This window comes from Sorex fumeus, unplaced genomic scaffold (genome assembly GCF_029834395.1).
Source record: "Sorex fumeus unplaced genomic scaffold, SorFum_2.1 ptg000102l, whole genome shotgun sequence".
NCBI classification, from domain to species: domain Eukaryota; kingdom Metazoa; phylum Chordata; class Mammalia; order Eulipotyphla; family Soricidae; genus Sorex; species Sorex fumeus.
The window spans coordinates 1,386,085-1,397,022 of NW_026606159.1; the positions used below are offsets into that span (position 1 = coordinate 1,386,085).

Here is a 10,938-nt window from a genome sequence, read left to right on the forward strand (position 1 = left end):
GAAAACTTGCAACTCAGCCCCGAGAGTGAATCAGAATTTCCAAGGGGGTCGCCCAGGAACCTGTTGTTCTGTTTGTTTGTTTGTTTGGGTGCCACCCCCAGCTCTGCTCAGGGCCTGCTCCTGGCTCTGCACCCAGCAATCCCTGCAGGCGATGCCAGGGCAGGGGGGCGCGGAGGGGCGCAGAGGGGGCACTGGGGGTCCGGAACCCCGGTTTGCCACGTGCAAGGCAAGTGCCCTCCCTGCTGCACTATTGCTCCGCGCCCCCCACCCCCCCAGCAAGCTGCTTGAACAATCTTCGGTACCTGCTCACGTTTTTTTTTGTTTGTTTGTTTGTTTTTTCTTTTTATTAGTGAAACACCCTGAGGTACAGTTGTAGACTTACAAATTTTTGTGCTTGGGTTTCGATTATACTACGATCAAACACCCATCCCTCCACCACTGCCCATTTTCCTTTTTATTCTTAAAACTCAACATTTTTTTTCCTTTTTTTAAAAATTTTTATTAGTGAAACACCATGAGGTACAGTGTAGACTTACAAATCTTTGTGCCTGGGTTTCAGTTATACAATGATCAAACACCCATCCCTCCACCAGTGCCCGTTTCCCACCGCCAGGGATAATATCCCTCCCACCCCCGTCCCCCCATCCCCCTGCTCGCGTTTGAGCATCGCAGGTTCGAGCCCCGGCGGCTGCGGCTCCTCCCCCTCCTCCTCCTCCTCCTCCGAGCTGCAGAGGGACCAGCCCCGCTTGCCCCGCCCGCCCGGGACCGCCGGAGCGCGCGCCCATTGGCCGGGTTTCCGCGGCGCTCCTCCGGGCAGCCAATCGCGAGGGCCGCGGCCTCGGGGGCGGGGCGGCGCGGCGAGAGCGGCGTGCCCATTGGCCGGGGCCAGGCCGCGGGGCGGGGCCGGGGCCGCGCAGGCGCACGGGCGAGGCGCGCCCCGGCGGCCGTTGGGACATGGCGACGGTGGCCGAGCTGAAGGCCGGTGAGTGGACGCGGGCGGCGGTGGACGCGGGCGGCGGGTGGACGCGGGCGGCGGTGGACGCGGGCGGCGGGTGGACGCGGGCGGCGGTGGACGCGGGCGCCGCCGGCCCCTCCCGGGCTGTGCGAGGAGCGGGCGAGGGCGCGGGGGGGTCTCCTGCCGCGGGGGCCGGAGGGGCAGCGGCGGGCTGGGCGGGGAGTGGACAGGCCACTCGCGGCGGCCTCGGAGCGCGCCCGCGACCGGCCCTGGGCCGAGGCCTCTCCCGCGGGCCGGGGGCGCCTCCCCCGGGCGCCCCCCCCCCGCCCGCTGCCCCTTCCCCCCCCCAGCTGGACAGAGTGGACGCGGCCGCCCTGCTGGCCGTGGGGTCAGGCCCTATGTGTCCCCCATACACGGAGACCCTCCAGGGGTCATCACGGGTGGAGCCACCCACTGGGGCCTGCACCCTCCCCCCCCCCCGCCCGCTGCCCCTTCCCTCCCCCCCAGCTGGACAGAGTGGACGTGGCCGCCCTGCTGGCCGTGGGGTCAGGCCCTATGTGTCCCCCATACACGGAGACCCTCCAGGGGTCATCACGGGTGGAGCCACCCACTGGGGCCTGGGCCCTCCCCCACCCCTCCCTTGCCCCTCCCCCCTCGGGTCACCTAAGGGATGGACCCCAGTGGCCAGTGGCCGGCGCCCTGCGGAGGTGGGACGGGCCCCGGGAGGACTTGGCCTGGCGCCAGCCGGGGGTTTGGGCCCCTTCTGGTGGGCGGTGCTGCTTTGTGGGGGGTGCCCAGGGCCCCCTCCTGGCTCTGCTCGCCCCGGGGACCCCCGGGATGCCAGGGGTCCGCCCGCCCTCCCGGCTCCGGCATGCAGGGGGTGTGCCCTGCTGTGGCCCTGTGGCTCCTGTAGACTTGGGTCGGTGTTTCTTGCTTTTGGGGTCACACCCGCGAGGCCCAGGGGTCCCTCCTGGCTCGTGCACTCAGGAATCGCTCCTGGCGGTGCTCGGGGGACCCTGTGGGATGCTGGGAGTCGAACCCGGGTCGGCCGCCTGCAAGGCAAACGCCCTGCCCGCCGCTGTGCTATGGCTCCAGCCCCCTAGACTGTTTTTTTTTAAACCTTTCATTTATTTTTCAGATGGAGGGGCATACCTGTGGTTCATAGATTGACCCCTGACCCCGCTCAGTGGTCACTCCTGGTGGTGCCCTCCGGGGAGGAGGAGGAGAAAATGATTGGTGACGTCCGGTGCCACTGGACGAGGCCGTGGGCATGGCAGGCCCCTAACCCCTGTTCTCCTTCTGTGATTTCTCAGGCCCCTTAAAAAAGCCTCGGAAAGCGCCGGCACGCGGGCCCCGGCCATGGCAGAAGGCACCGAGCTCAGGCTTTGCATGTGGGAGGCCCCGGCCCCGGCCCCAGGACCCACATGGGGTGGGGGCCCGGACGCCCCCGAGGTGCGGCCCCCACCCCACAACAGAACCTAAAGAATTCTCCCGCACATTGGCCCCCCTCCCCCGGCTCTGCCCCTGGCGGCGAGGGCCCCTTGTGGCCGTGAGCTCGGGGCTCACTCGAGCTCCCGTCCCCGCGGCCCGTGCAAGCGCAGAGTTGCCGGGACGGGATCCTTGCCAGGGGAAAGTCTCTCTGCGCTTCACTTCCAAAGATGGAATTGGAGAGCCGGCCTTGGGTGTGGTCCCAGGAGCATCGGGAGGGTGCCCTGCCTTGTAAGGGGCCTGCCCCAAAGCCTGCTGGCCCTGCGCTCCTTCCTGTGGCCCTACCTGAAGGAAGGGTCGAGCGCGGTTGGAGAACGCAGGGCAGGGCAGGGCAGGGCAGGCCTCCTCCCTCCGGATCCTGCCTCAGGGGTCCTGTGAACTGGGTCTTCAAGATTAAAACAAAATCTCGTTTCGTTCTGCTTGGGGGCCACCCCCAACCGTGTCCGAGTTCCTCCTGGCTCTGGAGACACAGGAATCACTCCCGGCGGGCTCGGGAGACCTTCTGGGGGTGCTGGGGGCGGGCTCTGGAGACCTTCTGGGGGTGCTGGGATTGAGCCCGGCGTGGCCTTGGGCAAGGTGCTCCCCACCTGCCGTGCTGTGCTCCAGCTCCATTTGACTATCGCTGATTATCAAAGCTCAGAATCTCCTGCCCATGCCGTGGCTCCCTGGCTCCCGGGCCACGAGGGGCGGCTGATTGTGCACTTCTTGGTGCCTCGGCAGGGCCCAGCGGCACAAGTCTATGAGTTCTGGTGTATTTGGTGAGGGGACACACCTGGGGATGCCCTTCGCACTGGGCTGTCTTTCTGGCCCTGACAGCACACTGGTGAGGATTATTCACCGGGCGGATGTGGTGCTGGCTTCCAGGTCTCCGAGGCAAAGTTTCTTTTTTGAGGACCCGTGAGTGAGCTGTGTCCGTGCTCTGGACTGGTCACTCAGCCATCAGGGATGATCTGGTTGAAAAGGTTCCAGGCCAGAAGATGGCACAGTGGGGAGGGCGCTTGCCCTGCCGGTGGCTAACCTGGGTTCATCCCGGCACCCTATATGGTCCCCTGAGCACCGCCGGGAGTGAGTCCTGAGAGCAGAGCCAGGAAAGGCCTGAGCATTGCTGGGGGTGGCCGAGAAACAAACAGAACACCGAGAAGCTTTCGACTCCAGCCAGGATGGAACCAGCGGGCCCCCATGGCCCTCACCCCGCCACTGTCGCCCCCTCTCACTGTCACGGGTCCCAATGTCTATGACTGTGACCTTCGTCCGTCCAGAAGCCAGGTCACCGGCGGCCTCCTGCGCCCGGTCCCTCCTGCTGGCAGCGATGTGCTTTAAAATGCCAAAATCTTGTTGTGCCAAGGCCTAAACTTGAGAGAAAGCAAACAGAACCCCACCCGTCCCCACCCGCCCCCCCTGCCCACCTTCTGCTCAGAATCGCTTGTTCCCTGGGAGTCGTAGAGAGCAGATGTAAGGATCTGGCCTCGGGGCCAGAGCACTCGCCCGAGGGGGGGTGCATGCCTCGTGTCCCCGTGTTGGGTCCAGGCGCCCCCACGTGCCCTCTGGGACCTCACCCGCACTGCCAGTCTGAGAGGTGCCGGAGGGGGCGCCGGGACCCCCGACACTGCTGGGGAGGCCCCGCACAAACAATGCATTGATGAGAAAGAAAGAAAACACCCGCCGCTCCCTGTGGAGGTGGATTTTGTTACCCTCGGTCATCTTCCGTCTCGGGCCGGGGTTTCCAGCGCTGGACGCAGCGGGCTTGCGGCCACTGAGCGCGCGCGGTCTCGGCCGCGTCAGGGCCTGGAACACGATGCCGCCCGGTCCCCTCCGCCTGCACTGCAGTGCGCGTGTCAGGTGTCACGAGGGGACTTGGGTCGGGTGAGATCTGCCGAGGCCGGGTCGGTCACTGCGGTTTGCAGCTTCACTTCTTGATTGTCGCCCTCCTGGTGTGTGGCAGCGCAGCCGATTGTGCCACTTTTCCGTTGTTGTTGTTGTTGCCCTCTAAAAGCTGTCTGTTTTTACCCCTCTCTGAATGCTTTCTTTTTCCTTTTTGGGTCACACCTGGCGATGCTCGGGGGTTCCTCCTGGCTCATGCACTCAGGAATTACTCCTGGCAGTGCTCAGGGGACCCTCTGGGATGCCGGGGATCGAACCCGGGTCTGCCATGTGCAAGGCAAACGCCCTCCCCGCTGTGCTATCGCTCCAGCCCACCTGAACTTTTTTTTCTCTTTTTGGGTCACACTCGGCGATGCTCAGGGGTTACTCCTGGCTCTGCACCCAGGGATTACTCTTGGCGGTGCTCGGGGGACCCTATGGGATGCCGGGGATCGAACCTGGGTCGGCCGCGTGCAAGGCAGACGCCCTCCCCGCTGTGCTCTCGCTCCAGCCCCCATGAACGGCCTTCTTAAGTGTCCCAGAGAACAGGCAGTTGTGCTCCCTGGGTGACAAATCACTGTCTCCCATGTCACAGTTTTAAGGGACACCTTGGAGAAGAGGGGAGCCCTGGGGCACTTGAAGGCCAGGATCCGGGCTGAGGTCTTCAGGGCCCTCGATGACGAGCAGGAGCCCCGGCCCGCGCTCTCGCACGAGAACCTTCTCATCAACGAGCTGATCCTCGAGTATCTGGAGTTCAACAAGTACAAGTACACGGCGTCTGTGCTCATGGCAGGTACGAGCCGCCCGGCGCCCCCGCGCGCCCTCCCCTCTGGGCCGGGAGCCCTGAGTCCCGCCGGCGTGCGCTGTTCTCTGAGTGAGTGGGGCCCAAGCCCGCCCCGGCCTCTGCCCTTCCTTGAAACCAGTTCTCCTGATGCGGGGGGCAGAGGAGCCAGGGATAAGCAGCTGGCCCAGGTGTGGACGGCGTAGATCGCCCCGGCGTTGGGGGAGGGCGGGGGGGGGCACTGAGGGCACAGCCAGGGCTCGGCGTCCGCGGAGGCAGGTAGGCCCACCATCCCTCCCCGAGAGCGAGGACTTCCTCACATTTCATCCTCTTGGCTGCCGGCAGGAGATTTTGGCATCTCTGGGGGTTTTTTGCGGGGGGAGGGAGGGTATCTGCTTTAAAAAAAAAAAAAGAACGCTCACAGAGGTGGCATGCAGTACCTTAAAAGTACAGGATAATAGAAGGCTCAAAATCGTCCTCTTCACCGTTGCAGTCTGTGCTGCATATTAAAGCATTCGGAAAATGGATTCATGGCAGACTGGCCAGTTTACCGTAAGCGCACCTGACGGAAGAGGGGTTAGTCTGACTCGGGTGGGGGCCATCATCCTTCTTCCAGAACAGCACAGCGTCGTGTGCCTAGTTGAGTGTGGGTCCTGCCAGAATTGGCTCTTTGACTGATCGCTGCTGTTTTCATGATCTCCTGACCCCAGAATCTGGTCAGCCGGTCATCCCACTGGACAGACAGTTTCTCATCCGTGAACTCAACGCATTTGAAGAGTCGAAAGATAATACAATGTAAGAAAATTTGAAAATACAGGTTTTGTGGCGTTGCCGTTACTGCGTGGGGTGGGTTTCCTTCCCTTTCCATTCCACGGGTATCAGTGCGGGTCTGTGCGTGTCCAGCACGGCCCCGTCCTAAGTGACCACGTCGGACGAGGTGCTGCGCGAGGAAGTTCAAAGGCCGTGAGTCCCAGGGGCCTAAGAGGCCGCCGCGTGCAGCCTCACCCCTCCGCCCAGTTCTTCCCGGGGCCTCTTGTCCGCTCCCCCGCTCTTCATTCCCTCTCTCGCACACACCCTGCAGTGCTCAGGGCCGACTCCTGGCTCTGCCTGCAGGGATCACTCCTGATGGGTCTCCGGGAACCCTTTGTGGTGCCGGGGATCGAACCTGCGCCATCCCACGCACTGCGAGCCGTCCTGTGTCTCTGGCCCCCTCCTGCTAATTTCTCCTCAAAAAAAAAAGTACATTGTCGGACGTGGCGAGCTAGTTTGGTGGGCTGAGGTGTGCGTTTTGCATGCAGGAGCCCGGGTTCAGCCCCTGGCACCACGGACTCTGCAGAGACTCTCCGTGCACCGCTGGGTGTGCCCCACCCCCTGCAAAAGATACGACCAGCAACCAAAAGCCCCAAACTCAGTGCTGTGCCTGGCCTCCCCTCCCCGCGGGCAGAGCCCACGCGCCTGCTCAGGCTCCTGCCCCCCCCCCCCCCCCCCCCCCCCCCCCCCGAGCTCCTGAGACGCGGCCTCTGCTGGGAGGCCCACGCCAGGCCCCTTGTTCCCGAGGCATCTCAGACTGCGGGGCCAGGGCTGGAGCGATAGTACAGCAGGGAGGGTGTTTGCCTTGCACATGCCCACCCCATGTGTTCGGCCCCCCGAGCACCACCAGGAGTCATTCCTGAGTGCACAGCCAGGAGGACCCCTCCCGAGCATTGCCGAGTGTGGTCCAAAAGGCAAAAAAGAAAAGAGAAAGAAAGAAAACTTGCAGCCCAGAAGTCAGGGACCGATATTTGCAGCTCCACAAACCCCCTTTTGAGACGCTCAGAGCGCAGGGGAAGAGACGTGAGGGTGACGGCCTACGTGGGGTTCTAGGAACAGACGGGGGGGGAGCAGACTCTCCCCAGAAGGTGACCCCTCAGGCCCAACTGCACAGCTGCGATCTCCAAGGGTGGGCCTGGGGCTGGGGTCCTGGCACTCGAGGGCCACATGCAGCCCCACGGTGCGGCCGTTTCCCGCCTGGCGGAGAAGAAAGACGGGGGCAGGACGTGAGGCCCCCGCGGGCGCCACCGCTCCCCTGGCCACTTGGGCCGGTGAAATCGACGCCTTTCAGCAACAGGGTCCAGCTTCCCCAGGGTTCGCCACGGAACTGATTCCGGCTTTCTCCCGCCCTAGACCGCTCCTATACGGCATTCTAGCCCATCTCTCGCAGAGGACCCGGGAGGGATTCCAGAGCGCCCTCGCCAGACCTGCCCTGCAGCCCGGCGGAAGGAAGCTGACGGGTATGTGTCTTCCCCGCGAAATCCTCGGCTGTCAGCGGGACGTTTCTCGCTGCGTTTTCTTATCTTTCGCTTCCCCGAGCCTCCGGCCCGAGTGGAGTCCGCTGAGGCCTCCCCCGGGTGTCCCCTGCTACTCAGAGTCGACAAAGATACGAAACACATGATTTGGAGAGGGAGTCGCTGGGGGATTAGCCGAGGGCCGGGCTGAATCCTGAGAGAGGAGTTCTGGACGGGGCGTTGAGGAACCCGATTTCCCCAGGGCCTTGCTTTCGAGCGGCTTCGACTGGGAGTAAGTGACTCTGTCGAGTCATTTTCCCCTTCCAAGCCCAGAAGAGAAGAAAAGCAACGAGGCCGTTGACTAGAGGGAGAGGGCGTGCGGGTGTGGGGCTGTGGTGGTGTTCGGGCACCCCGGGTGGCTTGGCGGCCGCCTGCTCTCCTTGCTTGGGGCACCCCCCACGTCTGGCAGCTCTTCCTTTCCCTGGGCCCTGTGGCCGCCGCCCCACGTTCTGAGCCGTCTGGTTGTTATTCTTTGGGGCCGCGCATGGTGCTCCTCGAGCAGGTGCTCAGGAGTCCACGTGGCTCCAGGGGACCCCGCGGGGCTGGGGTGGGGGTCCCGCGTCAGAGCAAGCGCTCCCACCCTTGGGGTCGGCCCCCTGGCCCCTGACGACCCTGTAGCTATGAATACCAAAACTCAGAGAGTAAATGACTTGCTTAAAGCAGACGGCTATCCCGCTGCTAGTAATTTATTGGATTTATTGGATTTAATGATATATAATTTTAATTTTTAATATAATCTATAATATATAAATAATATAATCTTGTGTTCTTATATTATAACTTACATAAATTACATAGTAATACATTCTTTATATATTTTAATGTATGTAATAATATATATATAGGCACCGTGACTTCCATCGTTACTCAGAGCTGAGTTCCTGGATCCTTTGAGAGGGGCCGTCCCCAGCGTTGCCCTCACAGACTGGGGGGGGGGGGGGGGGTGCTGGGGCCCATGGCGTGAGGAGCAAACCCAGGGCCTTGAGCACGGGAAGCCTGAGCGGCACCACTGAGCCGCATTGCTGCCCCTTGCTCCCTGTTTGAATCGGCACATCGGATGATGATTCTGGTCCTCGCCAGTTCCGAGTCACGGAGGGGCTGAGTGACAGGACAGCGGGGAGGGCTCTTGCCTTCGCGCTCGGCCTTCCCAGGTTTGGTCCCCAGAGCCCTGTCGGGAGTGAATTCCCGAGCGTGGAGCCAGGAGTCCGCCCTGAGCACTGCTGGGTGTGGCCCAGAACAACAACAACAACCTCCCCCCCCCCAAAAAAAAAAATTGAGAGAGCTGGATTGTAACCCGTGGTCCCCACCTGTCACACTGTTGTCCCTTGATTCGCAAGGAATCAGCGAGACCAGGTGCAGCTTGATCGCCTTTCGATTTTGGAAACCCAGGCTCTGTTTTGTTGCTGAATTGCGCATTTTTAAGAACTTGCCCACGTTTATTCTTTACTGTCCTTTTATTAAATTGGCCGTACAGCGTGTTTTTTCCCCTGGTTGTGAGGAGCATTTGGGGGCTTTGGGTTGTGTCAGGTTTGTGCATCGCAGGGGGAGCTTGTTGCTCCCACCCACAGAGCCGGGCTCCCCGGGCCAGGCCTCGCCCTTTCACGGCAGGCGGTCCCAGGAGCGCTTTGGATTTTTTTTTCTTTTGGGTCACACCCAGCGATGCTCAGAGGTCACTCCTGGCTCTGCACTCAGGAATCACTCCTGGCGGTGCTCGGGGGACCATATGGGATGCCGGGGATCGAACCCAGGTCGGTCGCGTGCAAGGCAAACGCCCTACCTGCTTGTACTATCGCTCCGGCCCCTCCTTGGGGTTTTGGCTGAAGAACTTTTCCTGTGGTTTCTTGGCGAGCTTTGAAAGTTTGGGAAAAACCACCAACTTGTCTGGTTTTCTTCTTGCCACCAGAGGGTGCTGCTAGGAGCATTTCTGTTCAGAAAAGGTGGTTTTTGTGGTTGCTTTTTTCCCTTTTTTAGTCCAAGTACTTTGGTCTCCCTCCCAGTGCCGGGCTGGATACCGTGGGGTGCCTCATACCTTCCGTTCTGTCCCTGTGATGGAGGGGACGTTGGTCACGACCTACCCCGGGGCCTGTAGTATTGTTGGAAACACAAGAAATCAAATGCTCTGTTTTCTTTAATAGGGGGTCTCCCCTGTGTTGCTCCCTAGGGTGACGGGGGTCACTCTGGTGACACGGGCCTGATGGGCTTCCTGCTGTGGCCCAGGGGTGCTGGAGTCCTCACTTGGGGGTGCAAAGACCACGAGGTGCTAGGGGTCGGACTGGAAACGTCATACTTTGGGGAGGGGGGCAGGGACGCACACCTGGCGGTGCTCAGGGGTCCCTCCTGGCTCTGCACTCGGGAATCGCTCCTGGCGGTGCTCCAGGGACCCGATGGGATGCCAGGGACCGAACCCGGGTTGGTGACATGCAAGGCAAGCGCCCTCACCGCTGTGCCCCGGATTGGTGGTGGTTTTACCCCTTGGCCACGGAAGCTCCCGTCTCACGGGCCTGCCTGCTGCCCTTCCCAGGAGTGCTGACCGCTGTCTCTGCCCTTCCAGGTGGCCGCCTCGGAGCAGAGGGTGTGAGGAACGCCGGTACCGAGGGCCCCCAGGTCTCTCAGGCAGCGAGGAGATGATGCTTCATCCTCTGGATCGTAGGTTCTCAGTGACTTCTTTTTCGTTCTCCCCGTGTCACCCAAACGCACCGGGGATGTTTCTGCTCTGTAGAGATGGGAGTTTCCGGAACCACTCAGGATCGCTGTGTCTGTGAATAAAAGCGAACTCTGCTGTCTGACGCACTAGGTTTGACACGAGAAGAAAACCTGGTTTGTAAGAGTACTTTGAAACATGCGAGAAATAAACGGCTGCTGTGTCTCTCTCAGTGCCTGTCCGCTCGTCCAAAGACACCTTCCGTCGGCCCCTCCACACGCACCTCAGTGAGACTTCTTCAGGCATGCATTTTCACGGGAAAAATTTCGTTTTAAAAACAAAAAAAAAGGAAAAGGACCGTAACGTCAGGGGGCACAAACCAAGTTTCTCTAAAGTCTGAATTTTAATATTATTTTTCAGAGAGCCATGTGTAATCCAGTTTTATTGCCTGAATTCCGATCCGACGGGGCCACGCCGAGCAGTGCTGGGGGACAGCGTGCGAGGGCGGCTCCGGCCCCTCACCCCTCCGTCTCCCGGGGCCTCCTGCCCAACTTCGAAACCAGGTCACGAAGTGCATTTTTTTGGTTTGTTTTAATTCCTGAAATCATTTTGGCTTCTGCTGGCCAATTTTATGGAAAAGGTAGGGAAGTCTCTTAATTCTGCTGTGAGTCAGACAAAGGATTTCTTTCATGCTGTAAAGAATGTGGACTCCTCGTGAATTGGGGCCGGGGGGGCGGCAGAAGTGACCTGCGACAGGCGACTTCTTTGTCTTCCCTTCACAGCCTGGACGGGAAGGGGTCGGCCCTCTCCCCCTGCCTTTTCGGGGGCAAAGAGTCTGTCAGTTTTGGTCCCTGGGATAGGAAAATGGGAAGCGCTTTTGGAGGGCGCT

At 61.2% G+C, this 10,938-nt stretch overlaps 1 protein-coding gene across 2 annotated transcripts; it reads left to right on the plus strand.

Moving 5' to 3' along the window:
* The first annotated feature begins 917 nt into the window (after positions 1–917).
* Positions 918–10,278, plus strand: CEP20 (centrosomal protein 20). 2 transcript variants are annotated; one of them, XM_056134739.1, is made up of 5 exons: positions 918–982; positions 4,899–5,096; positions 5,795–5,879; positions 7,248–7,354; positions 9,960–10,278. In XM_056134739.1, the coding sequence occupies exons 1-5, from the start codon at positions 955–957 to the stop codon at positions 10,034–10,036; spliced, it is 495 nt and encodes a 164-aa protein (XP_055990714.1). In that variant the 5' UTR covers positions 918–954; the 3' UTR covers positions 10,037–10,278. The 2 variants fall into 2 exon arrangements, with proteins under 2 accessions (XP_055990714.1, XP_055990715.1); XM_056134740.1 differs by lacking the exons at positions 7,248–7,354; positions 9,960–10,278 and having other exon boundaries at positions 5,795–5,883.
* Positions 10,279–10,938: the final 660 nt, after the last annotated feature.

Bases quoted from the DNA above. Each gene is read 5' to 3' on its own strand.
- CEP20 (XM_056134739.1), top strand. From the start codon at position 955: ATGGCGACGGTGGCCGAGCTGAAGGCCG. The intron at 983-4,898 runs GTGAGTGGACGC...CCCATGTCACAG, and splicing joins GGTGGCCGAGCTGAAGGCCG to TTTTAAGGGACACCTTGGAG. The intron at 7,355-9,959 runs GTATGTGTCTTC...CTGCCCTTCCAG, and splicing joins CGGCGGAAGGAAGCTGACGG to GTGGCCGCCTCGGAGCAGAG.